At 36.5% G+C, this 15,013-nt stretch overlaps 1 protein-coding gene across 2 annotated transcripts in view; it reads right to left on the bottom strand.

Annotated features, from left to right (window-relative positions):
- Positions 1-15,013, bottom strand: part of NELL2 (neural EGFL like 2) — a 363,845-nt gene that overhangs the window by 254,714 nt on the left and 94,118 nt on the right. For both annotated transcript variants that reach the window (XM_082349392.1, XM_082349391.1), the window contains exons 7-10: positions 12,809-12,881; positions 12,556-12,638; positions 11,194-11,322; positions 9,580-9,682 (exon numbers count right to left, since the gene is read on the bottom strand). In XM_082349392.1, coding sequence (XP_082205518.1) covers positions 9,580-9,682; positions 11,194-11,322; positions 12,556-12,638; positions 12,809-12,881 — 388 coding nt within the window. The remainder of the gene's footprint in view (positions 1-9,579; positions 9,683-11,193; positions 11,323-12,555; positions 12,639-12,808; positions 12,882-15,013) is intronic.

Raw genomic sequence — 15,013 nt, forward strand, 5'->3', positions numbered from 1 at the left:
GGAGCCATGGCTTTATTCTCCAATGGGCACTATGACGTCCATTTACCTTTACTATGCAGTTGGTCTTCCTGACTCACTACTTTCCACAAAATTGCCAAAATCAACTTGTAAGATGCTTTAAATTGCATATGTCTATTTTTCCCTATTCCTAATTTCAAAATGCCATTTTGCCTGATCTCTATTGAGAAGAAAATAAGCTCATTTTTAAAACAATTACCTAACAACACGGCAAATAAGAAGCTGCATTTTCTGTCTAAGATAAATATTTCTTCTTCTCTCAAATTGTGTCTCCCATGAATTATCGCTCTTTTCCTTTGGTATAAATCTCAAATCCTCTCACTCGTTTCAAAGCCTTACACAACTAAGAAGGACTAGCTTTCTGATCACCTAAAGCGTCCCATTTTTAGTCTCCTAGAACTGTGCTAGACAGTTTGATTTAATTATTATTAAAGACAAATTTGCATAAAGCTTTCTTCTGAAGAGTTTGAGGCCATTTCAGCAATGTCATTAGATGGGCAGAGATATTCTTTTGAGAAAATGTAATGGGGCATGAAAAATAATAAAATCCACAAAATACATTTATTCAAGGATCTTAATAATTAAGAGAAATTACAATTCACGGTAAAGAACTAGAGGCTGAGGACTCTCTATTATTTTAAAATAAAACATGATTAAATAGGCATAGCAGGATGCATCAAAATCAGAGGGCAGTACCCGTGTTATGTCTTCTGGAAAGCCACTTTCATTTCAGAAAAAAATAAATTCAATATATTCTCATGCCATCTATGGAATTTACCAAAGATGCAGAACAGCAATTAATTTTAATAATAATTTCCTATGAGCTCACCAGACAATACTCTTTGAGGTAAAACAAGAAAGTTCAGACTTCCATAGACTTATCTTTCATGGAGGGATCTCCCATGAATTGATATTACCTTGTCAAAGTCGCTTGGGAAAAAGAAAAATGCCCCTGGTGCTCTTTTTAAAGACCTCATGAAACTGAGAAAAAAGTGGTGTTTTCAGTTTTCCCTCAGCACTGCCACCAAGTGCTCCTCACTAGAAGGGAAAAACACCCAACTTTTTGTAATTTAGAGCAAGAAAATAATTGTAGAGCAAAAGCTGACAATATTTAAAAGTGCCACAGTCTCTGACCCAGCAATTCCACCCTCAGCAATTTACTGTATAAAGCCATATAAAAGTGCACCAAGATTATGCAGGAATGACATCCCACAATATTGATTTTCATAAGAAAAACTACAACAACAAATCAGAAACAACAAAAATATCCTTTTAGGGGGAAGAAATAACATTATGATAAATTATACAGTGGAGTACTATGCAGCCGTTTTTAAAAGTTTGTTGATACAGAAATATCTCCAAGATAAAAGTACAGGAAGACGTATGACATCATTTACTGTACATGAAAAGCCTACACACGCATATGTGAGTGGACGCATTGAAAATCACCTGGAAGGATACACAAGAACTAGAAGTTCAGGGGATTTCATGGTGAAAAAAAAAAAAAAAGTTCAGGGGAGGGAGGAGAAGGGAGATTTTTTACTTTTTATTTTATATCTTTTTGGATGGATGAATGTTTAACGTATGCAGGCATTATTTTTAGTTAAAACATTAAAAATGCTGGTTGCCAAGGGTGGGTGGGAGGGGTGGCTTGGGAGTTTGGGATTAGCAGATGCAAACTATTATATATAAGATGGATAAACAACAAGGTCCTACTGTATAGCACAGGGAACTATATTCAATATCCTGTTATAAACCGTAACGGAAAAGAATATGAAAAAGAATGTTTTATATATATATATATAAAAAACTGAATCACTTTGCTGTACAGTAGAAATTAACACAACATTGTAAATCAACTATACTTGAGTAAAATAAATTTTTTAAAATGCTGTAGTAGGATTAGGAAGAAAGAATGATAGAGTCAAACATCTCAGAACTGTGGAGTACAGGACACAGCAGCAAATCATTGTGACATTGCCATCGTCCTATAATTCTGCCCTGCCTTTGCCTGGTATCTCAGCTCTGCTACAAGCTGACAAATTAACAATAGATTTTTTTATTTTGCTAAAAGATCATTAAAATGTATCATGCAGTGTCTCATACAGTCATTAATCCAAAGGCTATATTGTTAATTATTCTTGCTTATTAATATATTGCCAGTTCAGTGTTTTTTCCTCTGATTTGACATTTATCAGTTTTCATAATGCTTAAAAGATAGCAGTATGCCAAATGCCTGTTTGAAGAGTTGATGAAAAAAATCAGCACAAAATTAATGATAGTGTTCAGGAAGCCTACAGGATTATCTTGATGAAACCTCTCTTTAATAAAACTTAGCTATTTGTCTTTAGTGAAAATACTCCCTATCACAAGTTCAATGACCTTAACTAATACACACGTGAACTATTTTCTCACCCATTTCTTCATACTTACCTATAGAATTAGAAAAGTGTCATAATTCTGTGATTTATCCAGTATTATTTTGAATACTAAATTAAGGTAATTTTGGTGAGAAAAGACAATCCAAACCAAGGCCATGCACTTGATTTACACCAACACCATGAGCGCTCAGCTCATTCAATTGTTTGCTGACATAATATTCCTTAATAACCACAGACATTCAGGAAACTTCCCCAAAATATTGTGTTTGATATGTAACACAACACACCTTCCTTTTGATTGCTATTTCTACCTTTTTCATTATTGTGTAGATCCCCCCGAGTCAGCATTAGCATTCTGGTCATGTAGCCCCTCGTGTCTCTATAAAGCCAAATAATTTATAATCGTTTTCATGCATGAGAACCTCCAGTGCATACTGCATATTTCCCATGCTTCCAGAATTACTGTAGAGACAGCTAAGTTTATTGGTTATGTTGCTCCAAGATTATTTTCTTTTTTAATGTAGCCTATATAAATTATGCGTTTCTTTTTTTTAAGAAAAGAGATTCTTGGTGAACTATATCCCATTGCTTTTTCTTCCTCCTCCCTATATTCACAGGTTTAAAAGTCTCTGAGTCAGTTTCATTACTGCCATTCCTTTCTTTAAAAAATCCCCAAATTACTTGAGTGACTGTCATTTAATCTCTGTCCCTACTTTGCTATGCATTTTAAGTGACAGGGCTAGGTAATCCATATTTGCATGCTAACATGAAAATAAAAGAATCAAACCTCCAAAACTAAAAAACCAAGAAAAATGCTTTTTGGGGAAATGTTTGTATTTAAAAATCTACTCTTATTTTCTATTATTTAAAATTAGGGAAATTGGTCCATAAATGTATGAAAAAGTGCTCATCTTCATTAGTCATCAAGGGAATGCAAATTTGAACTACAGTACAATATGATGTACCAATATAATTTATCATAATGCCTAAAATTAAAAAGACCAAAAATGCCAAGTGTGGGTGAAATTGTGGAGCGACTGGAATGTTCATACACCACTGGTGGGAGGCCAAACTGGAATAAGCACTTTGGAAAACTGTTTTGCTATAGAATAAAACAGTTTTTACCCTGTGGCCAAACAATTCTAAGGTATATACCCATCAGGCATGCATAACACCAAAAAAGATGTAAAGAACATTTAGAGAAGGACTATTTATAGAGCCAAAAACTGGAAACCACCTAACTCACTCTTCAATAATAGATTGGATTGTGATACATTAACACAGATGGAACATATACAGCAATAAGTATGAATAAACGACGTCTACATGCAAAAATATGGATGAATCTCACAAACATGATTTTGAATGAAAGAAGCCAGACTCAAAAGAATATATAAAGCATGATAAATTGGTTCCACGTGTAAACCTTGGTCAAGACCTATCCAAAATATTGAGGGTGGAATGGCCTTAAAAAAGAGTAGTACTGTATATCAGAACAGAATTTGAAAAAAAAAATTACCTTGCATTACAAACTAACTGTTTGATCTTAGAAAAGCAATTTAACCTCCCTGGCTTCATTATTCCTATGTAAAATAGGGATACTGAAGCTTTACCTCCTCAAAAGCAAATTGCTATTCTGAAGATCTCTAGGTCCTATGTAGCTTTAAGATCTATGACCAAATGAGTTTCACTAGTCTGTATTTTCATCAATAAAAACATAAATGATTCTTTTAATAAAAACAGTAATAATAGGTAACTTCGTTCTAAGCACTTTACATATATTACTCATTCAGTCCTCACACCAACCCTTACATATAATATCATGGATGAGGAAACTGAGACTCTGAGAGGTTAAGTAACTTGACCGAAGTTGCACAGCTAATAAGCTAATAAGCAGTAGAACCAGAATTCAAACCCAGAAAATCTAACTCTATAACCCACATGCTTAACCACTCAATATGCAAAGATATCAAAAGTCCATTTTATCTAAGCTAAGAGGGTTTTTAAATTAAGTTTAAAACAATATGATATCTAATCAGCACAAAACATATTAAAATGTAATCTATATTACATATTAAAACCCTGATTTTGTTCAGCCAAAATAATGATTTTAATTTATTCATGTAAATCTGGCCTCTTTGAGAAAACACCAATTAAAATAACTATGGCTACTAGGCAAGCACCAACCAATGCTGACGGTCACATTCACATTTCCTGTATTTGATGCCTTTCTAGAAATGGAGAGGAAATCTGCCTTCCTTGTTGTTGTTTATTAAAACATAGCCTTTTCTGCAAAAGTCATTACAGCATTAGTTCAGATTTGCTTCAGATTCCCTATTTTCATGAATCACTTTTTCTGTGAAGCAGAGCTCTGTGCTCAAACTTGAATCTACAGTCCACTGAAAGAAAATAAATGAATTCACTGAATACTTTAAAAATGTTTTCTAAGTTCAGTGACTTTAGTAACTTTCTATTTCCTAGAACTTTAGTTGATTATTTTCTGACAATTTTTTAAACTGGGTTGAGATTTTATGTACTTTAATTAGTTTGACTTCATCCTATTTCAGATCTAATGTCACCCAAAATATTTATACTTTACATTTTCTAGAGCTGCCTTGAATTTGCGTCAGTCAATCTTGCTGTGGGCTAGTTGAGAGCCTGGGACTGGAATAAAGGGTATGGCAGTGGTGGCTGAAAAGTAAGCAGAGTGGTACTCTGCGTACTTCGTAATTTCACCTAGACTTAGCCAGAACCCCAAATGGCTTTGTATGGTAAGCTTAGTTACCAATCGATGAAAGTAGATCACTGAGATTAATTACAGCAGGTGGTTTTAAAGAGGGAAGTAGGCTGGCAAAGCACAGCACTTTCAGATAGAATTTCTCTGGCACATCGAACCAAATGTGTGTTCTTGGGCAAGTCACATAATCCCTCTAATGAGGAAGACAGAGACAATGCCTACCTTATACAGTTACTGTGAAGTTCACCTGAGGAACAAAGTATGTGTCCTCTAATCTGAGGAAGTGATATGACTTCATTATAGTTGTGACTATTATTACCTTAATGATTTTGGCACTGGTGCATTCCTGCCTTTGGATTTCAACCTGTTTAATTCCACCACAGTGGCTCAACGGTAGACGCATAAAAGGTTTAGCCCCTCCTCCCAACGCTTTGCTTATGTCGAGTCAAATAAAGAAAAGTGACAGGCTTGGTTCTCTCTGACTTCTTTCCCAGAATAACAACCTTCTTACTATTCAACAGTATTTATATTTGGATAAAGGGCTAGAGCTGAAGTTACAGAGGGAAAATATAAAGCAGGCTACAAAATAGGGCTGCTCAGAGTTGCACAAACAACTCTGACGCAACAAGGCTGAAAACAGTAAATAAAGAACACCAGAAAGGACTGGCCGCGTGCACGTGCTTTGTTCCTTTCAGCCTTGGCAGAGTAACAGTTCAGCGGTTCGGTTACATGTTTTCCCTTCCGAGGGCTTTAGAAACAATAAATGATTAATCTCTTTAAATAGTTCTCACTAAAGAATATACTTTGTTAATTTTATGTCATTAAAAAGGCTATGGAGCCAAAGAGTTTCAAAGATCAAATGAGTGCAGCGTGTAAGAGGAAGGCTGTGGTGAAATGTCTATTTAGGTCTTCCGCCCATTTTTTATGCTGGAGAGGGTGTGGAGAAAAGGGAACCCTCCTGCACTGTTGATGGGAATGTAAATTGATACAGCCACTATGGAGAACAGTGTGAAGGTTCCTTAAAAAACTAAAAATAGAACTACCATATGACCCAGCAAGCCCACTCCTGGGCATATACCCTGAGAAAACTATAATTCAAAAGGACACATGTACCCCAATGTTCACTGTAGCACTATTTACAATAGCCAGGACATGGAAGCAGCCTAAATGTCCAACGATAGATGAATGGATAAAGAAGATGTGGTACATATATACAATGGAATATTACTCAGCCATAAAAAGGAACAAAACTGGGTCATTTGTAGAGATGTGGATGGACCTAGAGTACTTCATACAGAGTGAAGCCAGCCAGAAAGAGAAAAACAAATATCGTATATTAACGTATATATGTGGAATCTAGAAAAATGGTACAGATGAACCTACTTATAGGGCAGGAATAGAGACGCAGATGTAGAGAACAGACATGTGGACACAGAGGGGGAAGGGGAGGGTGGGATGAATTGGGAGATTAGGTTTGACATAAATACACTACCATGTGTAAAACAGATAGCTAGTGGGAACCTGTTGTATAGCACAGGGAGCTCAGTTCGGTGCTCTGTGACGACCTAGATGGGTGGGATGGGGGTGGGAGGGAGGTCCAAGAGAGGGGATATAGGTATACATATAGCTGATTCACTTCATTGTATAGCGGAAACTAACACAACATTGTAAAGCAATTTTACTCCAATAATAATAATAATAATAATAATAAAGAGGAAGGCTTATGTTTGTGTTTTAAAAAGTAAAACACATAGAAATTATATTCCACTGAAATTAAGTTCTCGTAAATTGTAACACTGATACTACTGGGGAAATTTACATAGGAAAATGATACTGTTTCCTTCCCCTCATATGTAACAGTGAAACACACACACACACACACACACACACACATACACAAACACACAGAACATCATGGATCTGTATAACTATTAGCTTCTCCCACTTTCAGCACATATGAAAATCTGAACTATCTAAACAAGTCGGCTAATGATTGTTAAATTTATTGTAAATATTATTTATCCTTTATAAAATATTTTTTGCAAAACTTTTCAGAAGCACATTTCCTGAAATACTTCTAGTGACTGTTTTTAAATTTATGCATGTGGATACTGTATATTGCGTTTATATGAAATGCCCAGAATAAGCAAATACATAGGAACAGAAAGTAGATTAGCGGTTGCCAGGGGTTGGCAGGAGAGGGGAGGGCAGAATGATTCTTAACGGTTATGGGGTATCTTTCTGGCATAATGAAAATGTCCTGGAATTAGGTAGTGATGATGGTTGAACAACCTTACAAATATACTAAAATATACTGAATTGTACACTTTTTTAATGGGTAAATTACATAGTATATAAATTATACTCAATAAAAAGTTATTTCTTTTCTGCATAAAAAGTTTTGTGCATGAGACACATTCCCAAATAATCTCTAATAATATTTACCATATGAACTAAATACTTATTTCTCGTAGGAAAAAAAAAAAACTATGGGTGTTTACTGAAAATATCATGCTAGCCCTCGTAAAATGTTGAATTCATCAGAACCAGAGGTTCAAATACTCGAAATACAACCAACTAAAGGACACAAATCCTCTATATTCCACAGCACTCATATCACTGAATATGACCAGAAAGACAAAGTCACTTAATCCTTATTATTTTTTAACCGCATGAAATGAAAGACTCAAATGAATTATTTTGATACTTTTCCAGTGATGCTATGGTCCCCTCATTGATCACTTACTTGCAGCTTTCACTATTTTATGTATGAGATACAGTTGATTTCCAATCATTAACACCAAAGTCTGCCAGAAACACTTTGCATTAATGAATTTCAAAATATTTTACCATTTCATTAAGTCTAACTACATGCTTTCTGGGAAGATTTCAAGCACAGTCTGATTTAATCGGCAGCTTACTCTTGGTAACAGAGACAAATGGTAAAAGCAGAACTGAAATTCACAACTTCTGACTAATCCATCTATCATGATGGTCCATTATTTCAATCAGCCTGTCTCTAATAAAATCAACATCACTTAATGTAAATGTGAATGTAAATATTCACAGGTAACAATGTAGAAGTATCAGTGGAAAGGATGAAAGAAATAAAAGCCAAAAGTATGATTCCTGCTACTGTTGTGTTATGACTATAAAGTCCTAGAGAAGGCCCTTCTTCCTCCTACCTCCAAGCATCTACAAAGAAAACTACAGAATATCGTCACGAGCTTTTCATTATTAATACAAGTTCAAGGAAGAACTCAGATTACCCCTCACCAAGGAAATTAGCTGGTGACATGTGTGAGAACGACTGCATTCAACCTTTCCTGGTTCAGCCAAATTTACTTGACTAGGCTAATACACTCTCATGAAATGGATTGGCTTCAAGGTAAAGTCTAACAAAATTAAATATACATGAGCTCCTGAGGGAATTACATCAATGGACTACAAAGCGACTTCCTGATTTTTCTCTGAGAACTTGTCACTCTCACCAGAAGGAGCACCTTGCACACTGTGTAGGCAAGAGGAAGGTACGGCAGTGGTAAAGGAGACCAGTGAGCATCAAATCCCTAGAAAGAGCAGCTGTTACTTGCGTTTCCCTCTCCCTTGCCCTCCCCCCTTTCTGTCTTGTGTGCGTGCGCGCGCATGTGTGTGTATGCTTATACTGCACTTACACAGCCCTATATAGTCTGCAAACTTTGTAACAACCCAGTTTTCATATATGTTACTATTGCATGGTAAAAAAAATAATAATAATAGCTAAATTTTAAATGCTACTTTTAACATGGACTTAAGGCAATCTTTTAAAGTGTAAGTAATAGAGATGCGATGATTTATGTTATTAAATAAATGATTTAGAACCCATCTGAGGATAGCTATCGATTCAAAGAGCATTTCCAGACATCAGAAGTGAACTGCATACAACAGCTGCTAAAAGGCAGACGGCTTTCTCATTCAGTGGCATGAGCCTCTTCTTATGAATTAAGACCATGGCCCTGCCCTGTCCACACTGGACGCTCCTATAACAATGAGCACTTCTGTGGTTTGGACTAATAGAGTTTTGTATCTTCTGCTGTTGAAGGTCACTTGTATCTTGGATTTTCTTGTTTATCTTGACTGAGTGTGGACTATTCTCAACCTAGTTGAGAGGTATTTGTATCAGGCAGTGTTAATGAGAGAAACACCTTCCACTAAGTTTCTTACATAGCTTTGCTACTACTGTCACTATACAGAATAGATCCCTCCAAGAAAAACTTTCTTGCTAAAATACAAGTATAGCACTTTTAAGTGGAAAAGAATTGCTCAACCAAAATAGAGAAGGTATTTCCATCATTTCTAAAAGCTATTTAGCTTACCCAGATTAAACCCATGATGGGTGAACATTTATTAATACAAAGCTTTATTTTTGCCAAAAAAAGTATTCATCATAAAAGTTATGCTCACATTTGCATTCCTTACAGCACTTGCCATCCACGTATGCAGGAGCCGACTTGAGGGGGCAGTCAGGATTTGGGCAAATCAGAGTTTCACACTGGATGGTTCCATTCTGAGAAGAAAACAGTATTTTAAAGAATTTCCAAGTTGCAGCTTGGTAGCTTTCAAGTATTGTTTAATATATTTCTTAAATTTCAAACTCTTCATGTAAAATGTCATAAATACCACTATTCTCTTTGGTTATTATACAGCAAAACCCATAATAATACAGTAAAACCCATAATAATACAGTAAAACCCACAGTAATACAAGTCGGGTCATAACACAGATGGTGATTGGCTCCATCTTCTGTCCAGCAATTGAGCTAGAGTTCTCACCTCCTCTTGTGAAGTGGATGAGGACAGGTGTGGAGGGAAGGGCACCTGCTGACAGGGAAACAGCAGGCTGAGGGTCAGCCTGGGGCACTCGTGTCTCCCCAGATGGCTCACAAAATGAGCATCAACAAACGAGGAGATTTTTGGAATAGCTGCTGCCGCGCTGGAGACCCAGTCTCAGGATGCCGAAATCTTCCCAAGGATATTTAAGCTTGGACAGGCCGCCACCATGAATTGATGCTGACAATCATCACAAGAGGTGCCACACTGCAAAGGGGACCTCAAGGAATTTGATTCCCAAAGGTCACCCAGAACTCCCAGGTAGGTTAGCTGCTTTTCTAGTCGCTTTATTGAGTTCACCATACCACATCTTGTATTTTACTCAATTTGATTTTTGGCGCCCATTTAACAAGTTGGGAAGGTTTTACTGTATTTGTAAAATGCTATGACTTTAATAGGAATATATGTTCCTGAACAGAAATCATACAAAGCAGGCACACACGTACACACATGTACGGTTATTTCACAGCTAACTTTGACCTTCTTACATCATGATGTTCCACTTTTGAATAAACTGGATGAACTTGGGAAAAATTTTTTTAGACCTCTGACTTCTTTCCAGTCAACGAGTTTTAACAGATAATTCATGTGGAATTTAAAAGTTCAAAACTAAACTCATTTTGAACTTTTCTTTGAAAATGAACTTACATGTGTGAAATAATAATGCACTAAATATTCTACTTAATTAGTGAGCAATTAAAGAACTCAAACTTATTTATACTCTATAATTTGTATTCCACTGTATTAGTAAACTTTTAAAGATTATTTAAACTCCATTATTTGTTTGTACAGCCCAATCTGGACACAGTATTTCCTGTTGCACTTAATTTAGTTTTATCAAAATGTATTAATAAAACATGAGGGGAAAATCCCTGAAAAAGTTAAGGATAACAGGATAGAATCCTTTGGGAATCCCTTTACTCACCCAATTTAAATTGTTAACTTCATGTGTGGACCAATAAACTTAAAACTTTATAGCATTCTTAAACCCTGATCATCTTTATAGGCTAGAAAGTGTCTTTAATAATGCAACACACAGTTCTTTAGATTTGACCGGGTTTACTGGCACTTTAGTGTTGTGTCTTGAGGAAATGGGTCTTGAAATTTTCATGATGACATTGTTTTAATAAATTTTTAAAGAGTGGGGACATCTGAGTTCCCTTAGTCTGAACTCCAGCAAAAGCCATACCAGGCATGTGCAGTTCTTACAGCCGTCTGTCCACGACTCGAATTCTCGGTAGGTGGTTCCCTTCATGGTGCAAGTCCTTTCACAATAGCACTGGTCCAATCTATTCATTCGCTGTTCGGCTCGAGACAGCTGTGGCACAAAGGAAGGGGTTCATATTGTTCACCATTCCAGCAATGCAGAAAGGCAAAATACTCCAACAGGCATCTGACTGTTTTTCAGGTGAATAGCTGTAATGATGGCTGTGCCCATCAACTATTTATTATAAATATACGTAAGCCTTTATTTTTTTCATTTTATTCTTTTCCATTGTGATCTATTACAGGATATTGAATATAGTTTCCTGTGCTATACAGTAGGCCCTTAGTGTTTATCCACTCTATATGTAATAGTTTGCATCTGCTAATCCCAAACTCCCAATCCATCCCTCCCTCACCCACCTCCCCCTTGGCAACCACAAGTCTGTTCTCTATGTGTGTGAGTCTTTTTCTGTTTCATAGGTAAGTTCATTTGTGTCATATTTTAGATTCTACATATAAATGATATCGTATGGTATTTGTCTTTCTCTTTCTGACTTACTTAATTAGTATGATAATCTCTAGGTCCACCCATGTTGCTGCAAATGACTTAAGCCTTTAATTTAAAAGAAAGGATTTTTTCCCCTCTTCTTTTTGTAGTAAACTTGCCCCCTGCCTTTGGGGGGAAAAAAGCAGGATTTATATGATGCAAAAGAAGGCTAAGTCAAAATAGCATCATCCACAATGCAGAGAAGCATTTTCCATTTTTAAAAATGTTTAATTTCATGACTATGTTTGCTCGAGTGCAAACATAATTTTAGAATATATATTGGGTCAGAAACAAATCACTGATATACAACACAACTTTCAGGTCATACGTAACTGCTATGCAACATGACAACAGCCCGGTGAAACTATAGGTAAACTTGATACAGGCTTAAGACAGCCAATATTCCTACAACTGTAACACAGTGGTAGAAAGATTTTGTGGGACCATTTCCTTGACATAATTCTAGTGCTCATATTCTTTACAATGTCCTCTGGGCTCCTTCCTTGCAAAGAAAAACTAAGTAATAATAAAAACTAAATTAAACAATAAATCCTACTGTCGTAATAAGCAGGGGAGTAATCTGCCTCATTCTTGATTTACTGAATCATTTGTTATACAGATGGCAAGGGTTTGAATATTTATAAGCCCCTTTCTTGAGCAGGGATTTCGGTTCAGTCCTGGTACACGGTAGGGTATAAGAAAAGTCTCAAAGGTGAACAACTGTGGTTATAAAAGGAATTGTAAGGAACCTCAAGGATTTTTGAGCTCCCCCAGACTCTCTTTCTAAGGAGCTTTTACCTTGGCTGATGTTTTGGCTAAAATGTCCTGCAGCTCCATGATTTTCTGCACGAGTCCATGAAAGTCATTGCAAGTTGGACAGGCTAGAATTACAAACACCACATTGGTCAAGTTATATTTATAAGGAGTTCAATCTGGTTAAGTCTATGCTGACAACTAATATATGAGAACTCCAATTTCAAACTGACATTTTGGACAAAACTAAGCAAGAAGCATACTTTTCATTACACGGTGCGAGAACTAATGGACTTACTGCGATTAAGATCTGGGCACTGAGCAATAAATCCTTGGGGCATGACAAGTAATTGCACGTCTTGCATTATACCCTGTGTGAGAAAAAATTTTGAAAAAGACGTATTACTTTCATCTACCCAAATTATGTTCAACAGTCAAGTTCATGAAGGGAAACATTACAGGATAGACTCACCAAAATCCCTGAATAAAATCTTTTTGAATACATTGCTTTGACTTCAAACCAAAGGGAAAGAAAAACATCAGGCAGGCAAAATAGATGATTACCTACGTACTTTCTTATTGATAATATTTTCAAAGCCTTAAGATTAAATGTCAAGATATAATTAAGAGGCAATAGTATGTGTTTGGGGAAGTTATTTTTAGTTAGCCACTGAAGAAAGGCTTGAAAATGACCTTTAAAAATCAACCTGAAAATCACTTTGGGTTTCAACAACAGTGAAACTGATACCAGTTTTAAGTTAACTGCAATCATCAAAAAGAAAACAAGAGAAAAGCTAAGTCATAAGAGCAATGTTTATTTGAGCATTTCTTGTTTCTCGGTTGGATATTTTAAAGTGAATTTCTCAATTTAAAAAGGACAAGAGGGCTTCCCTGGTGGCGCAGTGGTTGAGAATCTGCCTGCCAATGCAGTGGACACGGGTTCGAGCCCTGGTCTGGGAAGATTCCACATGCCACGGAGCAACTAGGCCCGTGAGCCACAATTACTGAGCCGGCGCGTCTGGAGCCTGTGCTCCGCAACAAGAGAGGCCGCGATAGTGAGAGGCCCGCGCACCGCGATGAAGAGTGGCCCCCGCTCGCTGCAACTAGAGAAAGCCCTCGCACAGAAACGAAGACCCAACACAGCCAAAAATAAATAAATAAATAAATTTAAAAAAAAAACAAAAACAAAAAACTGCTGCCTCATGCAAGAGTTAACCTCCTCAGCTTCCAGTTTCCCTTTCTGGGGGAACAAACTTTAAAAAAAAAAAAAAAGGACAAGAGATTTATTAAACAGCTACAGCAAGACTTAGTGATGAGTCCTTAGGAGTACAGAAAGTTTAGCCTAAAATTTTTTAAAATGCCAACTGGAAATGACCCATTTTATACAGAAGGTCACATCACATGTTTACATGTGAAGTTTACATGCATCCTTTGTCATTAAGATATAATTAGCTTCCAGCTTACAAGGCTCTTAAAGCAATGGCCAAATGGTAGCTCAGAAACGACCTCATCAGACACACTCCAGCTGTCCCTTTCATTCACCACCCCTCTCTCTTCCTTCAACATCTTTATATATTTTCTTTAAGTAATATTTCACTTTATCCCTTTGAAAAATGGAAATAGAACGTTTAATGTCAGAGGTGACATACCAACATATTATTAAGACAATTTTGAATGTACCTACAAAGATTTACTAGTCAAATCCTGGCCTATATATCTTCTACATATTTAATCTGATTAATAGCATGGTACAAAAACAGTGTCAGTGTAAATGATAAATATTTAAGTATATTATGTGGCAATTGCTGGATCTGCTGTTTGCTTGGGGCTTGGATCAGGGAAGCAACTTGTATACAACAAAATCCTATCACTTGGTAGCAGCAACATGAAAGCAAAGCTACCATGTAGAGTTCTATAGGTTGTGCACTGCCCAAATCTAGTGAGCACCATTTACAGTCTACAGTAAAAATTATGGCCCCTAGAATAGTACACATAACGGACGTGTGAGAAGGTTTCTGACGCCACATCTGGGCTCCATGGGGAAGAGTGCCATGATTAAATAGAGGAGAGACTCGGCACCTGTAGCACAAACTTGCTATCCATTATGTGGGAAAAGAGCACTGATTTTTCAGGACTCACAAGCATGGGATCAATTCCCCATGACTGGCTTTGGATAAGTTGTTTAACCTCTCTGAACAGGTTTATGCATATGTAAAAGAGATTTTAAAAAAATAAAAAAGGCACTGCACCAAGGCTAGCAAGACTAGGATTCGATGAAATAACATATTCAAAGCACTTGGTTTCCAGGTGGCAGTTTAAGTAAGTTTTTAAAATACCTTTCCGGGAATACAAACCTTTCTTTGAACACAATTTTAAAGTTACTGGTACCTACTCTAGCTAGAAATCCATGAGTTAGACACATCACCTATCATTCTTTCATTTAACAACCATCTGTCGATCCTCTTCTGTATGACAGGCAGTGTCAGAGTCACTGGGGGGAAAA

Source organism: Balaenoptera borealis, assembly GCF_965194805.1.
Source record: "Balaenoptera borealis genome assembly, chromosome: 13".
NCBI lineage: Eukaryota > Metazoa > Chordata > Mammalia > Artiodactyla > Balaenopteridae > Balaenoptera > Balaenoptera borealis.